The sequence below is a fragment of the Dromaius novaehollandiae genome, chromosome 5 (assembly GCF_036370855.1).
Source record: "Dromaius novaehollandiae isolate bDroNov1 chromosome 5, bDroNov1.hap1, whole genome shotgun sequence".
Lineage (NCBI taxonomy): Eukaryota > Metazoa > Chordata > Aves > Casuariiformes > Dromaiidae > Dromaius > Dromaius novaehollandiae.
The window spans coordinates 16,525,056-16,553,034 of NC_088102.1; the positions used below are offsets into that span (position 1 = coordinate 16,525,056).

The following is a 27,979-nucleotide window of genomic DNA, read 5'->3' on the forward strand; positions in this document are numbered from 1 at the left end:
CCGCGCTAGCGGGGGCGCCGCCGCTCGGAGACAGCAGACGCGAGCTCTGCCCTAAGGAGAGCAGCAGGGGCGGGTGGGCGCGCTCCTCCTCCGCTAACGCTCACGAGCGAAGGACAGAGCAGAGCTGCAACGTGCGGCAAACACCGAGCAACAGGAGTACGTGAGAGCTGCGCGGAGCAGGGCGCAGCCTTCGCCTGGTGGCTGCGCATCCACACACAGGCTCCTCGTACAGTTTAAGGCGTTCGTCTCGCGTGACTCGGGTTGTTGGATTATCCAGAAAACCAGTTTTTGCTCGACCACCTAATTTGCCTGAGAAGTTGTTTTTCAGAAGCTTGCCAAGGAACATAAAGGGTAGAGACCATCATTAATATAAAAAGGCATTTAGTGTGTGCTTTTTAAGCACACCATGCAACAAACAGAGCTACTGACAGTAAATAAAGCAGGGACTTGTAGGCAGAGAAGACAGTGAACAGGACATACTGCGTTTAGTAATGCTGAGATAAAACTATCTTTAATGGCATTAGCAGACATCATTTCAGATAGGAAGGAGGCATCTAGACTTTTTTAACAAAATACCAGTGATCGATTACCTAATAATGCATAATGTGTTATTATTATTAGAAGAAAAAACATCACAATTTTAACATCAGGAAAGGTGTGATTTCTGGATTAACAGCTGAATTAGGATACACAGCTGGTTCAGATCACAAAAACAAATTACAGTCTAAGGAGACTGATTGAATATGTCTGTTGTCAGCACTTTAAAGAAGCTCCATAGAGGCAATTCTTAAGAACTGTATTTTCTTCGTATTAGTAAACCCAGAATGAGAAATTGTGGCATGACATGGCTTTCCCACGTTCAAGCTAGAATACACTGCAGTGTATTATAATAGACAACAGAAGTTTCTGCTGATAACACCTACAAAACACATGCTTTGCAATTATTTCTCAGCCAAGGTTTATAATAAGCACTTGAAATGACACAGCATTTTAAGTGTCTCAAAAAAATGCCAGCAATATATCATTACCTTTGACATTTTTCCACCTATACATCTAACATTTCCTCTCCAATTCCCTCTTTACAATTACCTACCTTATTTCCCACCATAAAGTTTCCATAGTTGTAAGTTTACAGCCAAAGATGCTTTTCAAACACTTGTTAATTAGCTAATATTGAAGCTGTGTTTATGAAGATATAGACCTTGGTTTGTTCACTCCCCTTCCCCCAAGAAAACTACAACACACTGGTACATTTATTTAATGCTTTAGTCATTGAAATTGAACAAGTAAATTAGTTGCAAGGGAAAATATTCAAATATAAATTCGGTAGAGTACATTCTCCTCACAGAGGACTAACTATGTGCCACAGACCTGTGTGCAAAAGAGATCCTATGAACAATTTTTAGAGCATGAAAGCACACTCTAGGACAGAGGGTTAACATCAGGAATTTCAACCTAAAAAGATAATGAAATAAATATTAAATTAAGCTCCAGAAAACAGAAGCTCTGACTACAAGTTGTCTTGTCAGTCATAGTTATAATTTCACTATCCCAAAGCTATTATAAATGCTCTACTAGGCTTCTTCAATTAATATGACTAATCCTCAGCTGGTGTAAATCAATATAGCTCCACTGAAATCAGTGGAACTTGTGAGTTTACAAGAGCTGATGATCTATCCCTAAGCATAAATCCAGGGAGCTAAGAGCACAGAATAAAAGCAGGATTATTTAAATAAAGACACACAAATACTGAATAATACGAGAATACAAAAAGTATAATCACCACAGAATGTTAGTTCAATAGTACTGGTATTTCCAGCCAACTGTAATTTTTAAAATGTCTATCATTCAACATATACTTGAAAAGTTAAAGCAGTACAATAGATTTATAAAGACATTTGTACCAACTTTTAAGTAGAAAAGTTACATCTTCCAGTTTGGTATTAGTCGTATAAATTTCACGCAGCCTTTGGTTGCAAACCAATACAACACAATTAACATTACGGTGTTTACTTCGTATTCATTAGAAGAGGGTGCTGTACATTGGAGGGAGAAAAGGGGAAAAGCATGGGAGTACTAAAGTACTCTAATATAGAAAGCAAAGGCTGAAGCAAAAATACTCTTGGGTATATCCTGTATATCACGTAAACACACACTCAGAATAGTAAACAGGCTAAAGTGTCTTCCAAGCCTCCCAACAGTTACAATATAGCATGCGTACATACATATCTATATATAGCATATATATCATCATCTTTAAGAAAATGTAGCCCCTTACACCTTAATTTACTTCTGTGCTTAGCTCATTTGCAATTCAGACAATACATTCATATATTAACAATACATCTTGTTACTATTTGGAGTTCGCTAGTTGTCACAGACAAGGACAGGTCAAGTAATAGTAAGACTTGCTTTTAACTCACTGTCACTATACAAGCAACACTCAAGTGTTCAAGAATCATCCTTCTTGTTACTGAAGCAAACAATTTTCCAATTTGTGCACAGCAAAACAAGCTGAAATTGTATTCTGTGCAAAACAGTAGTTCCCATTAATTGGGTAAAGCAAGTAGTTAACTTCTATTTTAAAAAGCAGATTTGAAAATAATCAGCAAGCACAAAAAGAAAGATGACTACTTGTACATATAACATTCAGTTCCTAAAACACTAAGACATTTTCTAGAATTTTGGATAGTAACACTTTGAAAAGAGACCACATTTTCTGAATGTCATAGGAAGTTATTTGTTTACTTACAACAAAAAGAAAACAAGAAAGTTTTTACAATTTATTGAGTGACTTTTATGGCCTTTTGACCTAACAAACCCACTGAAGCAAAATGTTACGTATCAGTATGACAATGAATTAGATATTAATGCAAGCAACAAAGCTTATAATATTTTTGTGACTATGTTTTTAAGAAAGATTTCAGTACCTTATACTAAAGATTCCTTTTAGCATTAAACCTTCCTCACTTCAGGATGAATCATGACTGACTATCCTTCTTCAAAGCTTCCAGTCTTTGCAATAATGCATTTCCAAAGAACTCTCGATATGCAGGGCTCAGAGAGTCCAATAAGGAGTAGACAGTTTCATGGTATGGAGTTTGCAAACTATCATCGGTCTGATCAAAAGCATAAGCTACTACCTGCAACAAAGAAACCAATGGTTACATCTTTGTGATTAAGATCACCTTGTCATGGAGAGCAGAGAACTCACAAAGTGTAACTTTGCCAGTCAGGGTACGTACAGGTAGTACGATAGCCTAAGGAAAAAAGACATTTGATTTAAATTACAATCTGTGCTTGCTACTATGGGGCTTAATAATATAGTATTCAGGCAGTTTCAAATACTTTTTGTCCAAAACTCAAATATTAGTAAAAATCTATCACCGTGACCTTTGAAAAGAAATCTAACATCCAGGTATCTGCACAAGTAATATGAATGGCGCAAAAAGGAGCTGTATACAAACAGTATTACTGATGTATTCAGGTAGCTGAGAAACCCAAATAGTGAAGTTGTCTGCAACATATTTGTCTGCTAGCAGCTTCGGTCTTCATCATCTTGTACCTCAAATACATACCTGTTTTTCCAGCCTCTTCCCCTCTTGCTTTGTTTGAAATAACTAGTTAAGTACCACTTTCTAGGAGAATACACGTGGAACAGGTTTTCATAAAAGTACAAGAGAAATACATAGACTGCTACAGTGTCACTTAAATATTTTTCTAAATACCTTTTGAACAATGCTTGTTGTAAAACAAAGAGACTTTATAAACTGTACATAAATTATTTTACCCTAAGTCCTGCTTCTGTGAGCTCCAGGCAGTATTTGTTCCTTTCCCTGGTCTCCACATTGATGTATGCCACATCCTCTGCACACGGAAGGGTTTTTGAGACAAACATGTTGCTGACAGCAAACAGAACATCATTCACAACAGCTTCTGCTTCTAGTCTCATATCTTTCACATCTGTTCCTTCAAAGTCTCTATAATCAGAATCCTCTTCAAAACCCATATTATTGGGCATCTCCATAGGATTGTGATCAGTCTCCATTCTGCATATAGAAACATCTTTTTTAGATTTATAATACCACTACACTCTATATACAACATTAACACTATAAATATGTCTATTTAAGATATATCTCATGTTTTATCATTATCCAAAACAAAGGAAAATATGGGACCCAGTGACCTCTGAGATTCATAGAATTGACAGTCCAGAGAAATCTGCACCAAAATGTTCAGAACAGCAGTTTAAGAAGGTGACATCAGCACATAAAAGCAGTATCACAGAAGTTTGGCCTGTTCCTCATACACAGGTGACTCGCCTTCTGTTGTATAAAAATCCGCTATGATTCAGCAGTAATTAATTCGACACTTTGCTGATCCAGAATGCACTAGGAAAACAAGTTATGCCTGAAAACACTGAATTCAATAGCAGTTGAAAACAAAAAGCTACTACTGGTGAATTTAAGAAAGACTGTACACATGAGTTTGTGAACTAATGGGTTATCACACATTATAAGGAGAGAGTAGGAAAAACAGCCTTTGTTTACCCTCACTAAAGAGCAGTTCTCCTATACACAATTGTCAACACATTTCAGAATAATATACAGCTACCTTTTGTATGCAACCGTTAATAAAAAGGGACAGACTGGGTAAGGGTTACCACAGCGGTCCCAACGTGCCTCTCGGGTAGCAATGCTGCCTGAGGTCCGAGGTACCTTACGGTCGCAGGGAACCCGGGCTCGGGCCAGCGGGGAAAGCCACTGACGCCGCTGCCCTCGGCACCTCGGGGGCTCAGGGCTGCTGCCAGGAGCCAGCGCAAGCGACCTGCAAGTCACAAGTCACCCCGCGGCGGGGGGCTCCTCGCTCCCTAACCAACGCGCCCCGCACCGACGACGCAAACCCCAGAGAAACCGAGTCCCACAGGAAGCCCGGCTGCACCGCGCGTGGCTCCAGCTCCAAGTGAACCACCTCGGTTTAACGACCGCCAGAAGAGGCAGGGCGCACGCCGGCCTCGCCGAGGCGGCACCTACCAGCGGCGGCGACGGCGGCCGAGGCCCCGCCGTCAGACCCCGACCAGCTCCGCACGCGACACCGCCGGCCCCTCCGCTCCGCTCCGCTCGGGCCCGCCCAGCCCCGCAAGCGCCCAGGGACGGCCCCGCTCCCCCCGGCGAGCCCCGCGGTCCCTCGGCCGCCGCTACAGCCCTTGGCCGCGGCGCCGCCCAGCAGCTGAGGCGCCCCCTCCGCGGCGCCGCCGCCCTCCCCGCCTCCGCCCACCCGTGAGGCCACTTCCGCCCCCGCCTCCTCCGCTCGGACGCCACTTCCGCTCGGGCGTCACGGCGCCGGTGACGGTGCTCGGCGGGGGGAGGAAGGAGACGAGCCGCCTGCCCCTGCGCGCCGGCGGCAGTGGGGCCCGCGCCCCTCCCCCTCCCTCCCGGCACAGCGCGGCCGCGGCGGCCCCTCCGCGCGCGCGGGGCGCCGAGAAGATGGCGGCGGCGGTGGCCGAGTGAGGATGGCACTACCTGTCACCGGCTGCTCGCCCTGAGGGCAGGCGGCGCCGCCTCGCTGCCGGCCGGGAAGCCCGTGCGGTAGCCGGCCCTGAGCCGGGCCCGGCGGCTGCCGCTCGCCTCCCCGCTTCGCCCGCCGCCGGGGCCAGCGCGGCCCCCGGCGCGCCGCCGCCATGCCGTGGCCGTTCTCGGAGTCCATCAAGAAGAGGGCCTGCAGGTACCTGCTGCAGCGGTACCTGGGCCACTTCTTGCAGGAGAAGCTCAGCCTGGAGCAGCTCAGCCTGGATCTGTACCAGGGCACCGGCTCCTTGGCGCAGGTCCCGCTGGATAAGTGGGTAAGAGATGCTGGCGCTTCCCCCCTCGGCTCCTGCTGCGTCTGAGGGACCAGCTGTTTCCCTGCCCCCGGCTGCCACCCACTTTGTTTTCATTAGCCAGTCTCCTTTATGTAAAACAGTTAAAGCTGCAATTAGCATTTTATCCAGGGGACTCTTCTCTGTTATGTGAGCACAGTGAAAAATTAAAACTGGACATTTATTGCAGGTAAGCTTTTTCGAGCCACATTTTGGTTCTGTTGTTATTTTTAATTTTGAGAAATACAAGAAAAGGAAACAAAAATGCATATTGCCCTTTAACTAAAAGGTAAGAGCTACTGACATTTCAGGGAGAAAAAAGAGCTGCTGTTGCTTAGACTACTAGAAATTGCTGCTGTAGTATCTGGGAAATATGTTTACTGGTGGATGCTAGAGATGATATAAGCATAAAGTTATCCCTGCCGTAGAGCCATCTTGACTCTTTTGGATAGTGTTACGCTGAACTTGGTTCACATAGATTTCTAAACGTTTTGCCCTAGTCTTGAAATGGTAAAAGTACTCGTTGACAAGAAGTGGAAAGCTGCAGTTTAGCTGGAGTTTGTGTAGCAGGTGGACTGTCACATTTCAAGCCAATTGAGGTTTTTTTCAGTCCCAATCTGTATGCTTATATATATGTGTATATGTATATGGATGTGTATGCATATATATATGCACACATATACGGGTACATACAGGTGGTCTGTTGTAGTAATCCAAGGAGCTGTGTCCATGTTTGTAAGTATTTTGTAACGTTTCTTGGCTGAATTACCAATGTTATTGAATTCTACCTGCCAGGCGAGCTATGGTCATACAGGAGCCGTATTATTTGTATGTACCTTCCAGGGTAGCAGAGATGATTAACTAGCTATACAAGCTTACTGCTTTACAAACTATTTTCAAAACACATTTTTTACTATACTGTATTCTGGTATAAGGCTATGCTGGGTAGATATTAAAATACATGTGAATATCTGGTATTTGAAAATAATGTTTTACCAGTTGTTTCTTTGAAAACATATTTGAGAGTGACAGTAGAAAGATATTTGCAGAAATACTCAACATTGTATGTGTGTCTGTGTTGTTTCCTGGCTCTGCAGCTTATTTTCTGTAGGAAGCAAGACCGGCTGTTATGCTTTAATAGAATTGCAGTGCCCTCTAGTGGATCTCAGAGCAATTTTCACTAAACAAACTGACATTATTTAAAATGTAAACACTCTGAAACAGTAGCAGTTATGAACAGTACTAAATGAAGTTAAATATGTATATTCAGTGATTAAATGCGTGTACAGTACTGCTGAGGTTACCTTCCCGATTTGGAGATCAGCATTTTTCTCTCTGGCTTGTAAACAATGCACGACGTGTTAGAGGCTCTTTGCACGTGACTTTCTCACATATGACAGATTGCAAAAGCAGATGTTGCGGAAGTATTACAGCTCCTTTTTTCCCCCTAGTCATTATAAGCTTGTTTTACATGAATCACCAGGATGGCTATAATTTTGCACATTATCTTACCCATTCTGTGGATACTTTGTTCATCAGAGTATTGTAGATATTTTAGCCAGAGTTGTACATGTGTTTACAGATTATACCTTAATGACCTCAGGTATTCTCATGTAACCTCTTTGTCTCCTGAGACCTGAACTATTTAAAAAAAACCCAAAATGTAACACATGATGTTTGTGGTTGAATTTCAATGTACATCAAATAGTACTGTAGGTACTATTGACCGTGTTACTGTGATTCCAACTGGAGGCTTTCAGTAAAAGGTGTGGGAACAAGTCCTGATGTGGAGATAGTGCCTCAGTTTTAAAATTTGACTTAGAATGCCCTAATCATTACTTTATAGGAACGGCAGGATTGTTTATGAATTAATTTAGCTATAAAGCATTTGAAGTTTTGCTTTTAAACAGTAAGTCTTTATTTTAAAGTAGTAAGAAACATAGTAAATAGTTGAATTCTATTTCCATGTATGTTGGTGGCAAAAAGAGGTCTGATTTATTCAGATTTATTCAAAATCAGTTTTGAGAATTAACTTACTTCCTTTTAAAGAAAAATTAATTTGTGGAGGCTAAAGTAATTTAAATAGATCTATGATATTTTCAGATATCCCAATTTTCTTTCTGTATCATTATTTTTTTGCCTTATCAGATGCTATTGCCATCTCTTTAATTATTACACTTAAATCAAAATACAGTTTAAATGTCACTGAATCTTAGTCTATTATTTGATTCTCAAATAATTTTGTCATGAAGCTGTTTCAGATACTGTTTCTTTAAGGGTAGTGTCATTTATATTGCTTGTATGGACTTTGGAACAGAAACCAGAAAAGACAAACACACAAAAAACAAAATACTAAGAATAAAGTTATTAAGGCTCTAAGCAAGAGCTACAAGTTAACGTGATGGGACAATTATAATTGGAGACAGAAGAATTTCATTTTCCACTATTTCTAAAATTTTCTTGTTCATTTTCTTTTTAAATGGTTCAACATAATTGTAATAAATTTTTAAAAATAATTATAAATGACTTTAAAAATATCAAATTAAAAGTTATTTTACACTTTTGTTGTTGAATATATGAGTTTTTCAAGTAAAATTAGTGGCTCTAATCAAAATGGTAGAGTCAAAAACATACTTTTTAGCTAATTGAGCACTAGGTCCTAGTATTAAAACCACAGTCTTGATCAGGGTCTTGTGTACATTAGAAAGTTACACTCATCAAATTTGCTATGTGATTGAGATTGATTTTATGTTGTTTGAACAGCATAGAAAGTTCTTCTTTAGTTGAAATGGAAATTATTGAACTTATTGAACACAAATTACCGGGATTTTTTTTCCAAGTATATGATCTTTTTAATATGAAGAATATATTTGCTTGGACTCTGTGAAGTTGTTAGAAAAACTATACAGTGCAAAAATAGAATCTTTTCTGAGAACGTTTTCCAGAACTAAAAAGGTTCTGGAAAACGTTAAAAATAAATAAATAAATTCTACATTAGCTCTTCAGAACCAGTATTCCATTTTTCTCATCCATTTCACTTCACACTGTGTGTTTCTTAGAGCAACTTGGTTGTTTATAGCTTTATTTATAATGTTACTCTAAAGAGTTCTAGTAATGGAACAGTGTCTATAGAATACTGGTCTGGCCACTGAGTTCTGATTTTTACCTTTTCTTATTAGTGCTGAACGTTACTTTGAAGCCATTAAAATCTGATTTAGAAATGGCATGCACGAACTACAGTAAAAAGGGATTATTTGATTCTGTTGTCACAGAGAAATGTAAAATGAGCATTACATTACATCCAATGAAATACTCTTGCCACAGAAACCAGGTACTTCTTGCATTTTTACTCTGTCAGCTGCTTTTCAACTTTCTTCAAGAATTACCAGGAAAAGAATAGATTGGCTTGTGCCACTACTACGGTATTTATTACAGTAAGATAATAGAATTTGATATACTGCAAAAGCACAGATTATACAGCTATCCGCAGATGAATCTGCATTATATTAAAAGCTCAGTAATTAGTATGAAACAAATAATGACAGAGTCAGAATACTGAGAAATGGCCAGTTTATTGATTCTCTGAGTGTAATTCTTTTCTGATAGCCTCCATATGTTCCATTTGTTATTATAGTATTCAAAATTATGGAAGTGACTTTTTTGATTCTCTTTTTTTAGTGTCTGAATGAAATCCTGGAGTCTGCAGATGCACCTCTGGAAGTCACAGATGGCTTTATCCAGTCAATTTCGTTATCTGTTCCATGGGGGTCATTGCTGCAGCATAACTGTGCATTAGAAATAAAAGGATTAGAGATGGTCTTCAGGCCAAGACCAAGGCTTGGTATGCTTATTTTTTCATTTTTCATAAGGAGATTCTTTACAGTTTTTCGAAGGCAAAAGGCTATGCTGGCTTTAGATCTGCCTTATTTAAGGCATCCTTTAACTTTAGCAGCAGAGAATGTAAAAAAGGAAAACAAAAAAAAAAAAAACCCCAAACCAAAAAAAACTCTCTCAGGTGTCCCTCAGTTGGGTCTTGTTCTGTTAAATAACTTAAAAAGTTTATAAAACTCCTACTACTGTATCTCTTCTTCCAAACTGTTTCAGACATATTGAAGTGAAGTTAATACTTTAAAGTTTTGTGTGGAAGGAAGTTTGTGTTAGCCAGGTTTTGTGGGTATAGAATGCCAAATGCTGTTTAGTCAGTGTTAGTGACTGTGGACCTTGGCTGTTTTATGGCGGCAGGATAGCACAATAGTGTGAGGGCAGTTGTAGTGAGGTTTTGGTTTTCTTCAGCAACTTTAGGGTAGAAGGTACATCTTTTTGTATATTTGGGCAACACCTAATACATTTTAGTTGCTTCCATGTTCTAAAATGATGGCTTTAAAGTACTGTAAGTACTTACTATCTTTGATAATAGTGTTAAGAGGATTGTCTGAGCTCTTCTAGCTTGTTTGTGTCCTGGTGGTAAATTTTCACTATCAAACCTTCAGATTCTGTTAACATGTATTATTATATCACATATGGGACCTTAGTTATTCTTAATGGCTGGAAATTTTTGAATGGATGTCTGAAGGACTTAGATTTGTTTTCTTTTTTATAGTGTAGAGATAATGGAAGAAAATATTTTGGTTTTAATATATTACAAAATGTGAAAAACTGCATAAATCCTATCTTCCTTCCTTTTTCAAGTAACTTTTAAGTAATTCTAATAAAATCACAGTTGTTTATATTTACTCTGCATTTCATTCTCATTTGTTTAACTGGAACTGAATCTTGAGCAAACTTGCTTTCTGATGTAAGATTATTGCTTTCAAAGAATGGTGGTAACAATGATTGAGTAAGTAGAGTGACCTTCAGTTTGTCGTTGAAGCCAAAAGGGGTTGGAAGTCTGCATGTTTATTTATTAGCTTGTCATGCCACTTATTCCACTTGTAAATGTTACCACCATTTCTTAGAGTTTCAGGTAGTACTTTTCATTGATCATGCTTTTCCCTGCCCCTGCCACCCCCCCCTTCCCTATTAGGAGAAAGCTTTATTTATTCACTTGCATCCATGTAGTTGTCTTTGCATCAAAGTGCTGTGTAATACAGTAGAAAAAAATACAATGTTGATTTTTATCAAGCTTTTATAGTCACACTGGTGTTTCTAGACCCAAATGATAAATTGGAACTTTTCGTCCATTTGAAACTTTTATATTTGTGTTAGTCTTACTTGTTTGTCTGTACCAGAATGTTTCATTTGAAGCTGATTACCTCTTCCTTTCTAGATTTATAGTATGGGCTTACAATAGGCTTTGTATAGGAGTGTACTTTCAATTAAGTTAATCTGGCAGCTAATAAATGTAAACCTGACCTCTACCATTTAACTGAATCATAAAGATATAAAACTGTATGTTAGTCTAGACTAGAATTTAAAGTTAGGGTGGTAGACTGCTTTAAAAGTCATGCAGAGACAAAACGTGTCTGTCTTAATATGTGTTGTTCTTTCATATTGCTAATGAATTGTTTTTAAAGTTATTACCTCAGGTCTGCGTTAGATATTTAAAACGTGTTTTACTTAGGATCCAAGTTAGCTTTAGTTAAGGTGCATTCTTTAGTAAGATCACATCTTACACCTAGCTTATCCTTTCCCAGTCTAGGATTTATTTCAAATGGAATAAGACACATTCAAATAACTTCTAAAAACCAAAGTTATTTCTTTGATTTCATTTTGCTGATTTTGCCTGCAAAATCATACCAGTATAATTAAAGTATCTTTAGAAATGGATTCATTTAAGCCTTTAAGCACTTCATTTAAGCACTGAAGGTTGGTTATGCTGAACCCTATTTTTATTTTGTTTGTACTGAATTTTCAAATATCAAAATCTTATCAATACAATCTAAGCAGATTAAAGGTTATTAAAGCTATTATTTAATAATAGTTGAGGCCGTAAAGAGACAATGTAACTAAATTCATTTTTATGTATGATTTCTTATTTAGCTGTTGAACATCTTTTCTAAATGTGCCAAATGTATTATTTATTTGATTTTGTCTTTATTTTTTTAAATGCTCACAGTCAAATGTATTAAGACTTCTCTTACTCTACAGCATCTGGGTCTGAGCCTATGTATTGGTCAAGTTTTATGACCAGTAGTATGCAACTCGCAAAAGAGTGTCTTAGCCAAAAATTGACAGATGAACAAGGAGAAGGGTCCCAGCCTTTTGAAGGACTCGAGAAATTTGCAGAAACTATTGAAACAGGTATGAGTTTATTGTGCAGGCTTGAATGAACATCTTAAATTAAATTGCTTATACTGTGCATCAGTCTTACAAAATTGGATCTTATTTGTCATAACTTCTCTCACAAATTTTCGTCTGTTACCATGCCTTGTAAAATTTTGACAGGAAGGCAGGATAATTGTTCCTGTTTTCAAAGGGGAAGAAAGCCCACATATGTATAAAAATAGATATATTCTTTCCTCAGTGTATGGAACGTACCCTGCTTTGGAGCCAAATTGGCATATGTTTATACCAGAAGAAATCCAGATACATCTGTTTGAATGGCTGGCAGAATGCCATAGTTTTGGCTGTGCCAATTTAGTTCATCATATAAACTTAGACTGTTCTTATTGGTAATGCTGTTGAGAGGAAAACAGAACAGTTTTTCGGGCTGTTTTTACACAAAGCTGACCTGTTATGACATATGCTTCTTAATAATCTCACCATGTTATTAGATGCACTTTAGCAACTTAATATTTCATTTTGTTTTGTTGGTTTTGTTTAATTTAAGTGGAATAAACTAAAGGCTCAGTACCACGTGATGTGTTCAGGAGCATAGTGCTGAAATACCTGAACTAGTGAAAATGTCTAAAATCAGATCTAGTAATAGAAGTAGCCAGCCAAAGCAATGTGATGCTACACCAAAGTTTATGAACTCAGACATGGTGATGCAATGAAGCAGGTACTTTCTTTGAGGATCATTCACACAGAGCTGTATAAACAACTTAATGTGAGCTTTGACTTGCTCAAATATCTATGCATGAAAGCTCCACTGAATGGTATGGATATACATAGTAGACATTTAACAGGAACTTAGGTTGTAACTTGAAGTTTTGTTATGCTATTAAACTTAACTGTTTCCACTGAATATAAATTTCCACTGAAATTTCCACTGAAATAAATATTGATATCTCCCCCAATTGAAAATAATCTTTTGTTTTGTTTATAAAAGTCGTCACTGAGTAACTTGACTAAACCGCCTGTGTGTTATCTTTCTGTTTTCTCATTTAAGTTCTAAGAAGAGTGAAAGTTACATTTTTAGATACTGTTTTGCGAATTGAACATGTGCCGGAAAACTCTAAAAGTGGAACTGCACTTGAAATTCGAATCGAAAGGTAAATGTTTCATTTAGAATTATTATCTTCTTTTTGGCGGTGGAGGCGCATTTTTGCCTCTTTATGTACAATGTGCACACACATACACATGCACACATTCTTAATATATAATTAGGCCCCTAGCTCTTGAGCGTCCCCCTTAAGACCTCCTTTTCTTATGATGCGAGTGAACACTGTCTCCCTTCAACTTTCACTTAAACTTAAGTTAAAGATTCTTCAGAAGAGTTCCAGATTTTCCAAAGATGGTTAATGAACACAAATTCTCAAAGATTCAAAAGCCGGTGGATATTGTTGTCAAATTAGGCCATCCCTTACTCAAAAGGCATTTAATATCTTAGAAATTCCTCTTGTATATATTGAACACACTTAAAGAGTCTTGAAAAATTAAAAACTGTAGGATTTTAGGTCTTCTGTGAGCTTCCAGAAGAGCCCACATATATTCTGTAAATACTTTGAACTTCAACACTGTGCGTGTTCTTAAGGTACTCCTTTGACCGATGGGATAGTGTAAACATACTTTTGTTTTCAATATGTTGTGGATGAATAAAACTGATTCTTACTGAGCAATACTAATGAAATATATTTGTTTTTAAGCAAACGTTTATAAATTTCAAGCTGTATGTTCAGTTCAGGAAAAAAGATGTCAATAAAACTTCTTAATTAATTTTCTGATGGAAATCCCTTCCCAAAACCTTTCTCCCTTTCTGTACTTTAAAAACTAGACTGAAACAAGCTGTTAAATAGCATGTTGTTTTTCAGATGCTTGATGTATTTTATTTATGGAAAAGTAGATGTGTTTTTCTCCTGTAAGTCCTATTATGTGGAGACTTGAATCTTTTTCAGAGTTAACTGTTTATGCTGTTCCTCAGTATTCTAATGTCAAAATCTTTCATTTTGACACAGTGTTACCTTGAAGTGGTACTTCTAAGCATCATAAAAATATTAGATAGCAGACTTTCCAAAAACTTACATTCTGAAGCAAGAGTCGTATATGTCCTAACCGAAACATGAATAGTAGTGTAGGTCAGACTCCTTCACTTCATGATCAAATTAGACATAAGTACTAGGGTGTATTCACACTGGAGGCATGTTGCAATTGTCATATGGTGTCCTGTAAAAAATCAAGATTTCCACCCATTCCCAGAGAGTGGTGGTTCCTCCTTTCAGGACAGTCAATGGCATTATAAATAGTCTGAAGAAAAAGAGCACGTAAAAACTTAGATCAGAAGCCAAATGTCACAATAAAGGTAAAAATGCGTGTGCTGTTCCTATCATCTTTATTTCCTTGCTTTTGTCTCCCAGAACTATGTACTGTGATGAAACTGCTGATGAATGCTCTGGAATCAATGTGCATCAACCCACAGCCTTTGCTCACAAGTTACTTCAGCTCTCAGGTGTCTCTTTCTTCTGGGATGAGTTTCCTGCATCAGCAAAGTCCTCCCCAGTGTGTTCAGCTACACAGCTGGTAAAATTAAATACGTTATGTAAGAATTTAAAGTGATCAGCGATAGAATATATTGTTACACATATATATTAGGCTCATTGTGAAGGATACAGGAATTGAACTTATACTTAGACCTGTGTTTGATAACTTTTCATAATCGGTTCCTGTTGATTTTGAGGAGGGGGAAAGAAATGGTGACTTTAGGACTGGGCTAAACTTAAGATGTATCGTACTGGAATCTAGTCGCAAATTTAATGCGTGAAAGTCCTCTATAATTCAGTGTTCTGTGGAAACTTGCATCACTTTTTCGCAAAGGCCTGATGTTTCAGATTGTATGTGCCTTGCTCCTTGCATGGTCATTAATCTGTTTCTTAGTACTCCTGTCAAATTTATATTTGAGTGAAACTATCATTTCTGTGATAAACCTATTTGAAATGTATGTTTTTCGTTTCTTGACAAGAAATGGGATGCATTCTTATTCCTTTCTCCTTAACATTTTAAGGCAACTGAACCAAAGCTTTCACCTAGCTGGAATCCAAAAATCACTTATGAGCCGCATCCGCAATTAACACGAAACTTGCCAGAAATTACTCCTTCTGACCCTGTACAGATCAGTAAACTGATTGGTAGAATGGAGTTGAGCCTGACATTAAAGCAAAATGAAGTACTTCCTGGAGCTAAGGTTAGTCATCATTTGCTGGTCTTTGACTAAATTAATAGTCATGTAGGATTTTTTTTTTTTTTTTAACTACGTAAAAAAAGCTGTAACACTCTTAAGGGGACAGATGTTTTATTATTAAATTTCCTAGTTTTGTAGGAAAACTAAAGATTCTCTGTATTCAAAACCAATGTGTATGTGTTAAGACATCTTTACACTGACAAGGCTATGGAATTCCCAGGAAATAGCACAAAATGTAGGAAAAAGTATACAAAGTCTCTCTGTTAACAAGTACATCATGGGCAGAGGATTTGCATACTTCTAAACAAATGAAGAAGTTAACCTTTTTTAGATCTGGAAACTAAACTATATTGGAACACCTTTAATTAGAATATGTGTTTCAAGCATGTAAACTGCAAAAGACAGTGAATCATTCATGTCAAGTATGATACGCTTAAATAATTTGATTCTCCTTCCACTTTTCCTAAAGAAAGGAAAAGATAGTAGGAGACAATGTGCATGTAACTAACTGGGCATTTACTTTTCCCCTTTTAGATAAACATTCCTTTAAGGTCTGTATAGGCAAAAGCTAATTTTCATATAAGTGCATTCCCCAGCGTGCCTGTTTTTCCATGAGTAGTAATTATGAATGGATTAACATCTGGGCATACAGGACTCTACTATTGAAAAATAAATCTATTCAAGTCCTTAAGATTAATTTAGCTTAAACTGCTCTTAAAGGATGAAAAGTGGTTTGCTTTTTTATATACCATATCAAAAAGATTAGACTTCTATAAACATTCCACTGTTTAAGAGGAAAGTTTTAAGATATATTAATCTGTGTACTAAAGAGAATTTCTGAAGAGAATCCCTGCAAATATTAAGGCCTCTTTCACAGGGTGCTGATTTCAGTATTTTGTATTTAGTACATAATACTGACTTTATACTGTAGCTTACTTCTGGAATTTTTAAAGAAGCAAAGCTGCTGTCAGTGGCACATCTGCAATTATCCTGTCAAGCTACCAAAAGCTCCAAATTGGAAGCAATATACAGTAAAATTTCAAGCTGTTGATGTTTAAAAGAAGGCAGGGATATTGCAGGAATGGCTGTATCCTTTAGAACAATAAAATTTGTAATTTGTGTAAAAGAAGCATAGAACAGACAACAGAAACAGTGAAAAAGGAAAGATTAGGGATTCAGCTGTTTTACACCAGTGAAGCTGTACACCAGCGACTAATTGTTGTTTGGAGAGTTTAAAAGAAAATTTCTTCAAGCATTCATGAAAATAATCTTTTTTTTTTTTTTTTTTTTTTTAAGTTGGATGTAGATGGACAAATAGATTCTGTGCACCTGTTTCTATCACCAAGGCAGGTACACCTTCTTTTGGACATGGTAGCAGCTATTGCTGGACCAGGCAAGTGCATGTTCTCTAAATGTTAAATAAGTATTTAGGTGAACTGCAAAGGAAATTTGCAGGCAAACAGGTTCTTTGAATAGGAAAAAAATAGTATTTGTTGTGGTAAATTTACTAATACTTTATACCTGCTTTTAGCAAAATACTTTGCAGCTGCTCTGGTTTGGGCTATAACCTAGTTACTGATTTCACTTGCACACTGTACATGTTTGTAATGAAAATCTAGGTAATGAAAAAGTCTTGGAAAGTGAACATAGGATAGGACAAGAGATGGGTAAAATGAGGAAAGGGAAGTTGGAGAAGATCAGGAGGTCAAAACAATTTTGGTTCTTGTAGCTTCCGTTTGACCGGATAGGCCTAGCGGTCTCATTCCTTCTCTGCATTGTGCTGTTGAGAAAGGTACAGAAAACATATAAAGTAGTGATTGAGTTAGTTTGCCCGTATTTTCTAAATAATCAACATCTGTAGTTACACTACTGCAGGAGGAGGTGTATTTTTTCTTGTTACCTAGTGTAATAACATTCATTAATTGGGTAGATAGTTAATATTTTTTGAAAATGTTTGTCATGTCCTAAGGTAGATGCTTGATGTTCTTCTAATGATGGTAATCTATTTGTTTTATCAGTTTTGTTCATTGTCTTTATATAACTGGAAGAGTGTTAAAACGTTTTCCCATATTGTGTCATGTTAGAGCCTGGAATTTTAATAAAACTTCTTGTTAGAAACGCCTTCTTGAAATTGTGTCCACTAGTCTCTAAAGGCAGCCTAGAAGAGAAATATATGCTAATATCATTTGTAAACACATCTGCATACATGACCTTAAAAGATTCTCTTGAGACTTAGAAGTAATGTTACGGAGAGAGTATATATATCCATCTCCTTTGTTATTTTGGAGATTAAAGTTCATATATATTTTTTGTAGTTGATTATAGTTTAGATTCATTGTTGAATTTCCATGTGATATTGGTAAGGAAATAACAGTGGGTTTTGTATCTCTCTCTCTCTCTCTCTATTTTTTTTTTTTTTTTTTTTTAATTCAGAGAGCCTAAGCAGAATAGAATTGTCAAACAAAGATAGGAAGAACCGACCAATGCAACAGGAAGATGAGTATCGGATTCAGATGGAGTTGAAACGTTATTTAAGAAAAGAGTCTTTGTCTGCAGGAGCATCATCTGAGCAAAGCTTCTATGAGACGGAGACTGCCAGAACGCCTTCGAGTCGTGGCAAGTATCAAAGATGATGCAGCAAAGCAAACAACCTGTTGTTAAGACTGTACAAATTGATTGTTCAGCTTTTAATCTTTCTGACTAAAGTATCACATTTGACATAGAATAATCCATTATCTGAAATTAACTTTTAAACATAAATGTAAGGCCTAATTTAGGTATCAGCTTAGACTAGATTCAGTGTTTCATTAAAACTGTTCAATAGCCTGTACATTAATGTACAGCAGGGTAAATATACATGCAGTGACATCTTTTTGAATGCATGGTTAAGAAAATTAAATACAGAATAATAGTACTATTGCTCTGATTTTTATATTCTTGTTTCCATAATTTCTTTACTGATCTTCACGTGAAAATGGTGAGTATATGAGTTTATGTCAACTTAAACATGAAAAGGGAGTATTCAGTAAGTTTGTAGTATTTAATAGCTTTTTAGTGTTTTTGCATTCGTATTCTTATGTACTGTCAGCTTCTGTGTGAGAGAACTTGGAACTACTGAAAATAATAAATTTAGCTGGTTAATGTTCTGTCCAGCAATTAGATTTCTGAAGTTACGAATAAATTTCTATTAAAACTCTAGATAATGTTTTTCACTAGGAAACAACTCACATTTTGATATTTATGGTTCTCATTAGAAGAAGAAGTTTTCTTCTCAATGGCTGAAATGGACATGTCTCGCAGCCTTTCCTCCCTTCCGCCTCTTGGAGACCCTCCAACTATGGATCTAGACTTGTCTCTAACCAGTACATATACAACTACACCAGCAGGATCTCCACTGAGCACTACAGTGGTATAATATTAAGTACATTAAGTATTAAGTACATTTAAAAACTTTGGAATAAGCATTTTTCTCTGAAACTGTTGCATAAATATCCTTTGAAATATCAAGAACTATTGCAAAATTCTGGACAATTGTGTTGTCTAGCATCTTTCTATGTGTATTTATAGGCCTAAAATCATTCTGTAACGGCCCTAAGGGTGTACAGGTGTTTGTAGCTGATCATTTCCATAGTTGCAAGGGAATACTGCGCTGGAAAGTTTCGTATCTGTTTGGCTCCCAAGAGAGGAAATAGAATGCATTTGTTTTCAAATCCCTTGAAGCTTACGTAGCATATTTATGAAAGAACCTTTAACTTTTTTTATAGCTGCATGTTTGACATTTGGGGTTTTCTTAATATAGACTACAAAGTTGGTGACAATGAAAAGTATAAAATTGTGTATTATTTTATTCCTCAAACAACAAAAAGTTACTAAGTCAATATTTCCATCTTTCCCAAATCTATTATGTCCCAAGTGTTTTGCTTAATGAGAACTGTAGATAGAGAACAGTTGTGTTTTCTACAGAGAAACAAGAGAGCATGTACTTACTGAGAGAGCAGCTTTATTTTGCTTTAAAAATATGTGCATAAGGTTGCCATGGAATTACAATGTAGCCCAAAGTGAAGCATGTTTACATGGTGTAATTCACTGGTAGCATGCCATGAAATGGCATGCTGTTGATTGTTCATGCGCTGTCGTCTTTGTTTTGATTCTTTACCGTATTTTTATGTTAGATTTCATGTTTGTAAACATCTGTTTTGCAAATTTAAGACCATACATATTTTTCTTTTAGCTTCAGCCAACTTGGGCTGATTTTCTTGATCGTAACAAACAAGAACTACAACCACCAAGAGGTTCTTCAGTTACAGCCAATGTGGTTCACCAGGCTTCCTTAAGAAGGACGTGTAAGTTAAAATGCTGTTTTGCATTGTAATCCCTAGATAATTCTGGAAATAAATTGTTATTCAACAACTTGGTGAAAAGAAATGAAAATCACAAGTGAGATGATGTTATGTATGTGTTACTACTGAAAAATTACTTGAACTTAATTTTGTATTTCAGCTATTCCATCCAGATCTGTTTCAGTGGATGAATCCAGGCCTGAGCTTCTTTTTAGACTGGCAGTGGGAACTTTCACAGTGTCTGTACTTCATATTGACCCTTTACCCCCACCTGAAAGTTCACTGAATCTTAACCCATTGACACCAATGGCTCGGGATTTCTTTACCCGAATAGAAAAGATTGAGCCAGTAAAGTTTTCAACAGAAGATTTTCTGTCCTTCCGAGAAGTATTTGCAGAAGCTTGTTCTCATGATCATCTTAGGTATAACTTTGCTTCTTAATAAATCTAATAAAGAAAAAATATCTTTTGAATAAGCTTGAATAAATTAAGTTCATTTCCATTGGAATTGTGTCACTTAATACTTTGAAGAGCACTAGACATTTTTGTTAATTTCAAAATAGTCTTGAATTTTGAAACTTGCTGTCCAAGACTGTTTTAGAAAAAAAAATGGATAAATATAAAACTCAACCTAAGTCTTTTCTAGTATAGATGAATCAAATTGGGGGCAGTTTTGACCACACAAGTCTGCAGACTCAGGACAATGAAGTAAAGGATTTCTTTAAAAATATCTGTATTTTTGAGGGCTATTTTTATGACAACAGAAGGGTTTCTTTCTGAAGGAGCTTAGGTTTTTATTTAATGCAAAATAGGGTATCAGTAGGGATATGAAGTTAGTGTGAGCAAGATAATACAGATAGTTAGGAGAAGGTTTTTCCAGGAGTTTGTGCTGTCCCAGTACAGTGCATGCTAGAGCATATTTATGGGGGCATATATTATTTTTTACTTTATGCATATAATCTAGATTTTCTGAGGAATTTGACTCTTTCTTGGTTGATATAAGGATGTTAGATGCCCAGTTTTAAGTGAATTACGCCTAAAGTTAGATGTATAAAGTAGACTATAAATGCCTCTACGCTGACTATTGTTGAATATACATCATAAGTGTGTTCCTTTATCTTTGTTGCCAGTGCTAGGATCTACTATAATTAGGGTTTTTTTTAATTTGAAGAAATTGTAGCACTTTTATACACATTTAAATTTTTACTTTTTGTGACAGATTTATAGGTACTGGCATCAAAGTCTCTTATGAACAAAGACAAAGGTCTGCCTCTCGAAGCTTTAGTACTGATTTATCTATTGGGGAAATGGAGTTCTTGGAATGCCTTTTCTCTACTGACTCTCATTCCGTTCAGCCTCACTATACAGAGGTATGTAAAAAATACAGGAGAGTTTTCCAGAAAATAAATTTTAATCGTATAGTTGAAAATGCTAAGACTTTTAAATAGTTATAAGTTTCAGTAACTATATGGTTTTAATATGCAACTTAGTATTTTGATTGCAGGCTCAGATAGTGAACCAGGCTGATGTCATTACCTGACACAAATAGCGTCAAGTAGCCAAACTGAAATAATGTACTTCTGTTGTAAATACAGTTAACACAGACTGGTATTAGACTAAACATTTTCTAAGAACAAACCCATGGAGTTAAACAATGGAAAGATTTCTCTGGGTGATAATTACATTTCCAACTCTTTTGATGATCAGAGTGGTCCAGTAAAATGGCTGACCAATTAGATCGACTAGCAGTTGGACCAGGGCTCTATTGTCCAGCTTGACTGTATGATGATCTTCTGTCTAATCTAGGTAAAATGTCATAAAATGTCTTTTCCTGTGGCTACTATTTCCTCCTTAGCCATTAATTCTTTTTAATTCTGTTTTATTCTATAGCTGCTGACATTTCATTCTGAAGAAGAATATGATTCTCATGCTATGCCATGCCTTCAGCTTCATTATAAGCACTCAGATAGTAGAGGACCTCAGGTAAGGTGGGAGATAAAAACACCAAGTTCCTGTGTAGTATCATTTATGTAATGTTGTTAATACTAATGGAAGAGAGATCTTTTTGTAAAACCGAGAGGGTTTAACAATTGTTAAAATTTATTTCACTATATTGTTTTTGAGGATTTCACTGCTTTTTTTTCCTTACCTCCTTTCTCCCCTCCCGCCCTTTTTTTTTTTTTTTCAGGGTAGTCAAGGGAGACTAAGTTCTGTTCCACAAAAAGCAGAGTTGCAAATAAAGTTAAGTCCAGTGTTTTGTGAACTGGATATTAGTATTGTAGACAGATTAAATTCTTTACTTCAGCCACAGAAACTAACTACGGTGGAGATGATGGCATCTCATATGTACACTTCTTACAACAAACACATTAGTCTGGTAAGTTAGAAATGAAATTGATTAATAAGCATGCTGAATTTTTGCAGGAAGGAAATATCATTGATTGATGACAGAAAAACTAGTCTCTAAAACTTACTTTAGATAGAGTCTAGACATCAGTGAATGCTTTTATTTAAAAATTTTATAAAACATGAAAAATTTTTATCAGTGTGGTTATATCCTGAAAGTTTGATTCTTTTCAAAGACAGTCAGCCATAAGCTACAGTCAGAGAGATACACTCAGAGAGTGTATCTCAGAGAGATAGCCACTTTTGAAAGATTTCTTGTCTTTCCTTTAAATACTTAACATTTAACTAAATAAAATCTTAAGAATACAAATAATAGAAGTGTATCCTAAAAAATAAAAATAATTGGTCCTAATATCAGTGTTTTGACATGTGAAAAAAGAACTTTTTTTAGACATGACATCATCAAAAGCTTTCCCCATAGTAATTTTTAATGCTATTTCTCTAATGTTTTTTTTCTTTTACTTTTTCTTGTTTGTTTGTTTTGTTTAGCATAAAGCATTTACTGAAGTTTTTCTGGATGATTCACATACTCCTGCAAACTGTAGAGTTTCAGTTCAAGTCATTGCCCCAGCATTAAATCTCTCTGTTCGCTTCCCAATACCTGACTTACGGTCAGATCAGGAAAGAGGACCTTGGTTTAAGAAATCACTTCAGAAGGAGATTCTTCATCTCGCATTTACAGATATGGAATTTAAGACTGAGTTTATAGGAGGGTCAACTCCAGAACAAGTTAAATTAGAACTCACCTTTAAAGAGCTAACTGGTAAGAATATTAAAGTTATATTCAAATATTCTTTTTGATTTTTCCCAGCAATTACTTAGTTGAGACAAAAGTCTTCTCATAGGAATTCACTGAAACTTCTTTCCTCTTGAGGCAATCTCTTTCCATTTGCATTTTGGAGCATAGATCTCTTGCTGCGGTTTAGCGTTCTGTACTTAATATCAACATAAGTCAAAACAATTCTCCAAGGAGATTAGGTTAATGTATATAGGTGTAGTGCTTGCTTTCTGGTTTTTGAAACTTGAGTTAATATTTCTGTGGGTTTTTTTTTCCCTGTTATTGTTATACCAGTTTGCTTTGATTTAGGGTGTCTCTGGAATTTCTGTCGCAGTGCTATGATATATATTTTATAGATTATAGAGAGAGATTACAATTACGCAAATTAGCAATCCCAGTTCTAGTCTAGAAATAAAGTGAGTAATGATTTCCTAAATGACTGTCATGTAGAAAACTTTAATATTTTTATGCCTCTAGTAACTTTCAAAGTAATAAATCTATCAGACTGGTCTGTATTTGAGACCTTTGACTTTTTTGCTATTTCTTGTCGTTTTCAAGTGTATGACATAATGTGGTGGTGCTATAAATGTAAATGCAGATACCTATGCGTCAGAAACATTTAGTTTTCTGACTCCTGTTAGCTAGAAGATAGTATGAAAGCATTTTGATTTCTAAAAATTAAATATCAATTTTTATTGGAAAAGAAGGTAGAATTCACATTATAAGCGTCTTACTAGCAGTGTTCACAGTTAGCTTGTTGAACTCCACCCTGAGGAATGGGAAACCTGACGTTAGCATCTCTTTCATCTTTTATTTTTTCTATTATCCTTTTTTGCTCAGGTTCATTTGAAGAAGATAAAGCAGAGGCACCGATAAAGTTTTTTCAAGTATCTGGTGGCATAGATGGAGATATGGCATCATCAGACAACTTTGACTGGCCTCGGTAAAGTAATGTTCCATTTTTCATCATAGGTTGTGTGTGGGGGGGTGTGGTACTGTTATTTTTCTAATTTTAGTGCAACCTATGACAGAACTGCTTTAAAAATGAATTACAAAGAACGAATGTGCAGTTATTGAAAAGAACTCAAGAACTGATGAAACCTCCCCATTTATAATAATGCAAGACATTTTTAATGGATAATGGTTTTTGGGTAGGTTTGAGGAAATTTTTGTGAAAGATAGGTAGGTGATTATAGATTTGAAACTTTCTGTTTAGCCTGCTTTTGGAGACTAAACGTTCTGGCCTGGCAATTCTTTTTCTGTGTCCCTTTGTGCCTAAAAGTATTCATTTGTTTGTTTGTTTGTCTGTTTTTCATGATGGTATCACTTTGTCTAATAAAAGATGTTGTGTCTCCCAGGTCTTTGACTGGCTTTATGCATGTATTTACTGGCTAGCTAGTAAAGCTAGAGGGGATGTAGCGATGTACCAGTATAAAGATTCTCTAATGGCTTATTCTGCATAATTTCTCCAATATCAGGATTGTATTGAAAATAAACCCTCTAGCTGTGCACTCAATTCTGGAACGGATAGCAGCAGAGGAGGAAGAAGGAGATGGTAACTTTCAAGAGGAAGAAGAAGGAGGGTCTCATTCTTTGAAGGATGTGTGTGATTTCAGAAGACCAGAGCCTTCTCCTTTTTCTTCTCGTAGAGTCATGTTTGAAAATGAAGAGGTACTATAAAGTTCTCTTACTGATTTTGGGCTCATTGTAGATTGAATCGATATATTCTCCCTACCTTATATGCATCGTCTGACCCAAAAATATTTTTTACTTAAGGGTTGTTTCTTTTTCTTTTTCTTTTTTTTTATTTTTTATTTTACTTCTCCTTTCAGATGGTGATGCCAGGAGATGTAGTTGAAATGACTGAGTTTCAGGATAAAACAATTAGCAATTCTCATTATGTACTGGAACTCATGTTACCAAACATTCACTTAACGTTACCGAACAAAAGCTTTTATGAAAAACTTTACAATAGGCAAGTATGATGTTTTGCTTGGTATGTACCTGTATGTACTTCTAGTTCTGTATTCATTGTTGATAAAAGCTACTGAATGAGTAGCTGTAGCAGGAACTCATTAGTGTAGTTTTCTAAGAACATAAAGTGCTGTATAAATTGTAAGACTCAGTAATATCTCTCATATTAACTTAGATCTGATCCGTGCCTTAGCAGCCAGCTGCAAAAGGCTCTTTGGCAGATCTCATGAGCAGAGGAGAAAGTTAAATAGTCCATTGCTTTCAAAGAAAACACCTATTCAGACCTTTGCATACAATGTTTAGTTTGCTCTTATCTATGTGAATTTTCCTTTATAAAGAGGTCATCATACTTCAGAAATGGTTGGATTCATTTTTTTTCTTTCTTTTTACTCATTGATTCTTTATCTAACGCAGTAAAACTCTGTAAGTTATAAATTAGCTACATGAAAGGTATTCATATGAAATTCTACTTCATATTTCATGTCAAATCATACATATATATAGATAGATAGAGATAGGCATATATATATTTCATAGACATATATGCAGAGATGTATTTTAAAAAGGTGGCAAAGCTGTCACAGACTCACTTGAAATCAAAAAAACTAGAATGTTTTTGCCATTTTGCTTGAAAACTGATACAAGTTTTTTCCTTTCCAACCTACTGAGATAATATACACTTACTAACAGAGGAGTTTTATGACAGTGTCAAATGCTGGACTTTGCGTGCATATCATAATTATGGATTAAAAAAAATTCATTATTTAGTGTTTTTGTTCATTAATATGTTATTCTTTCTCGTGCTCTTGGACCTTTTCTCTTCCTTGTGTATCTGTAATATAGGAAATCTGTGAATGAAATACTGCTTGATTGACCATATATTAAATGGAAATATAACAATATATTTTATGTAATAATAATAATAATAATGTATTTCTTTCTAGGATCAGCAATGATTTATTGTTGTGGGAACCCACAGCTCCATCTCCTGTAGAAACATTTGAAAACCTTTCTTATGGTGTTGGACTATCTGTGGCCAGTCAGCTCATCAATACGTTCAGTAAAGACAGCTTTAGTCAGTTTAAATCTGCAGTTCATTATGGTAATGCACTTAATAAATCATCTAGAATTGTAGTGGTAGAAAGCATAATTGTCTGAAATGATTAAGCTGATAGTGGAAAGAATTTGCAAATCTATAAGAAATGATTTACATATCCCAAGACCGTTGTATTAATTAAAATATGTGTGAAATTGAATCATATTACAGCTGGAAAAAACAATGAGTTATTGGCCCAATATGTGCACTGGTAACAAAATTGTGTTTGCCATTTTATCTAATAGATGATGAGAGTGGATCTGAGGAGGAAACACTACAGTATTATTCCACAGTTGATCCAAACTATCGTTCACGCAGAAGGAAAAAGCTTGATTCTCAGAATAAGAACTCACAAAGCTTTCTCTCTGTTCTGTTAAATGTTACTCATGGATTAGTTTCAGTATTCACAGATGTAAAGGTGAGATACTGGGGCTGAAAAGAATATGCCAGATCGAGCGTAGTATGTCAAAGTTATCCTATTGTTTTGCTGTGGGACCCCTTCATGATGTATGTACTGTTTTTTGGAAGGAGCAAATGTTTACAACGTTAGAATAATTCTGTAATCTTGATACTACTGTACTATAATGTAATTAGACTGTAATGTTGCGTAATTAATGTTTGAACAATTCTGCTTACTTTATCTTTAACATGAGAATAAACACAAGCAGGGAAATACATGTTTGGTAGTGAATGTCATGATTTTAGACTATCTTTAATTGCACAAACTCAGCAAACAATCATTTTGTCTTTGCTATCCTTCCTTCAGAAAGATGATGGAAGTATACTGGAAGGAAAATACGCTGAATTCTGGTTAGAATTCAACAATGGTTCACTTTTCAGTGTGACTAAATATGAAGGCTTTGAAGATAGACACTACATTTGTCTTCATTCCAGCAGCCTCAATTTATATCATCAAGGTAGGGTCAGGATTAAGGTGGATTTCAGGATGAATTGGAGATGAGATGAGACTGCAGTTCTTTAGGAGAAATGCTGTCTTTTTGTTCTGATAGTACATCATTTGTCACAGTAGGTATGTAGTTCATGGCTAATGCCCCTATTTGCCACAGTAATACAACTTAATGATAACTATGTTTTCTTAGCTAACTCTTCAACTTAAATTTGCAGGTCTGTAACCCTGGCAACTGCTGGTCTTTAAAGATTTTGTGGTCCTCTGACAATTTAACTATGGTCTGTTCTCTGTTGTAAAAGTACACACTTCCTATGTCTTAGTGGTTATTTCATTTAAAATGGTGCAGCATATTCTGCAGCAGTGGAATTCAGGCTGCTAATTGTAGTCAGCAGGTGAAGAATTCTAAGTTGACTATGTAGTCTGTACGGCTGATAACGAACATAGTTAAACTTCAAAACTCTTCCCTTCAAATGTCTTTGAATCAGTGGTAGTCAGTGGATTTTCAGCGTGGGGCTTAATTATTGTGTGTTTACAGGTTAATCTTGCACCATCTCATAAAATGAAAAGAAGAGACATACTACTAACTCCTTATGTAACCCTATGGAGGATCCCTGTCCTTTGTTTCAACTTTTGTTAGAAAAGTTAAATTGTCGAATGTAACTTTTTTATGTAGAACCGTGGTTCAGAATATTGGATCACCTGTGACCTCCCCTTCCCAGTTTGTAGTTGTACATGTACAGACTAACAGGAGTTGGTGGTGATTAAAAATCATTTTAGAGACGTTAAGAATGAAAAGAATTTTCCTTAGCTTTTCTTAAATCGCAAACAGCTTTGAAGCACTAGGTAATTCATGCTAAAATCTCTCCACAGGTTTGGTAGATGGGATTGTGCCTTCATCTGAAGTACGACTGCCCAGTACAATACGTCCCCATTGGTTAGAACCCACCATTTGTTTTTCCGAAGAAGATGGTCTTAGTAGGACTACTTCAGATGGTGTGGGAGCGGACAGTTTGAATATGCTGACCGTTGCAGTCAAAATACAGTCAGATAAATTAGAGAGCAATACAAAGGTTTGTATTTTCAAGTTTTTGCTTTTATAATTTGTTTGGTTTACCTCAGT

The 27,979-nt window shown here is 36.3% G+C and overlaps 2 protein-coding genes across 4 annotated transcripts in view; one reads left to right on the forward strand and one right to left on the reverse strand.

The window, feature by feature from the left end:
* Positions 1 to 1,248: 1,248 nt before the first annotated feature.
* On the reverse strand, positions 1,249 to 5,274 carry GSKIP (GSK3B interacting protein). Of its 2 annotated transcripts, none has more exons than XM_026107692.2 (3): positions 5,037 to 5,274; positions 3,791 to 4,049; positions 1,249 to 3,143 (listed from the first exon to the last, which is right to left on the reverse strand). In XM_026107692.2, the coding sequence occupies exons 2-3, from the start codon at positions 4,046 to 4,048 to the stop codon at positions 2,982 to 2,984; spliced, it is 420 nt and encodes a 139-aa protein (XP_025963477.1). In that variant the 5' UTR covers position 4,049; positions 5,037 to 5,274; the 3' UTR covers positions 1,249 to 2,981. The 2 variants fall into 2 exon arrangements, with proteins under 2 accessions (XP_025963477.1, XP_025963478.1); XM_026107693.2 differs by lacking the exon at positions 5,037 to 5,274 and adding an exon at positions 4,686 to 5,020.
* A 16-nt stretch (positions 5,275 to 5,290) lies between these two features.
* ATG2B (autophagy related 2B) overlaps positions 5,291 to 27,979 on the forward strand; it is a 43,345-nt gene continuing 20,656 nt past the window's right edge. The window contains exons 1-22 of one of the 2 annotated variants that reach the window (XM_064512109.1): positions 5,291 to 5,845; positions 9,539 to 9,701; positions 11,948 to 12,100; positions 13,131 to 13,233; positions 14,536 to 14,698; positions 15,180 to 15,359; positions 16,653 to 16,753; positions 17,794 to 17,972; positions 18,611 to 18,765; positions 19,588 to 19,699; positions 19,857 to 20,118; positions 20,915 to 21,065; positions 21,586 to 21,678; positions 21,884 to 22,072; positions 22,591 to 22,864; positions 23,720 to 23,822; positions 24,358 to 24,550; positions 24,712 to 24,854; positions 25,798 to 25,955; positions 26,195 to 26,367; positions 26,716 to 26,866; positions 27,730 to 27,929. In XM_064512109.1, the coding sequence (XP_064368179.1) occupies positions 5,684 to 5,845; positions 9,539 to 9,701; positions 11,948 to 12,100; positions 13,131 to 13,233; positions 14,536 to 14,698; positions 15,180 to 15,359; positions 16,653 to 16,753; positions 17,794 to 17,972; positions 18,611 to 18,765; positions 19,588 to 19,699; positions 19,857 to 20,118; positions 20,915 to 21,065; positions 21,586 to 21,678; positions 21,884 to 22,072; positions 22,591 to 22,864; positions 23,720 to 23,822; positions 24,358 to 24,550; positions 24,712 to 24,854; positions 25,798 to 25,955; positions 26,195 to 26,367; positions 26,716 to 26,866; positions 27,730 to 27,929 (3,561 nt within the window). In that variant the 5' untranslated portion in view covers positions 5,291 to 5,683. Of the gene's footprint in view, positions 5,846 to 9,538; positions 9,702 to 11,947; positions 12,101 to 13,130; positions 13,234 to 14,535; positions 14,699 to 15,179; positions 15,360 to 16,652; positions 16,754 to 17,792; positions 17,973 to 18,610; positions 18,766 to 19,587; positions 19,700 to 19,856; positions 20,119 to 20,914; positions 21,066 to 21,585; positions 21,679 to 21,883; positions 22,073 to 22,590; positions 22,865 to 23,719; positions 23,823 to 24,357; positions 24,551 to 24,711; positions 24,855 to 25,797; positions 25,956 to 26,194; positions 26,368 to 26,715; positions 26,867 to 27,729; positions 27,930 to 27,979 lie in introns of those variants that run through there. The other variant, XM_026107690.2, reaches the window with a different exon arrangement.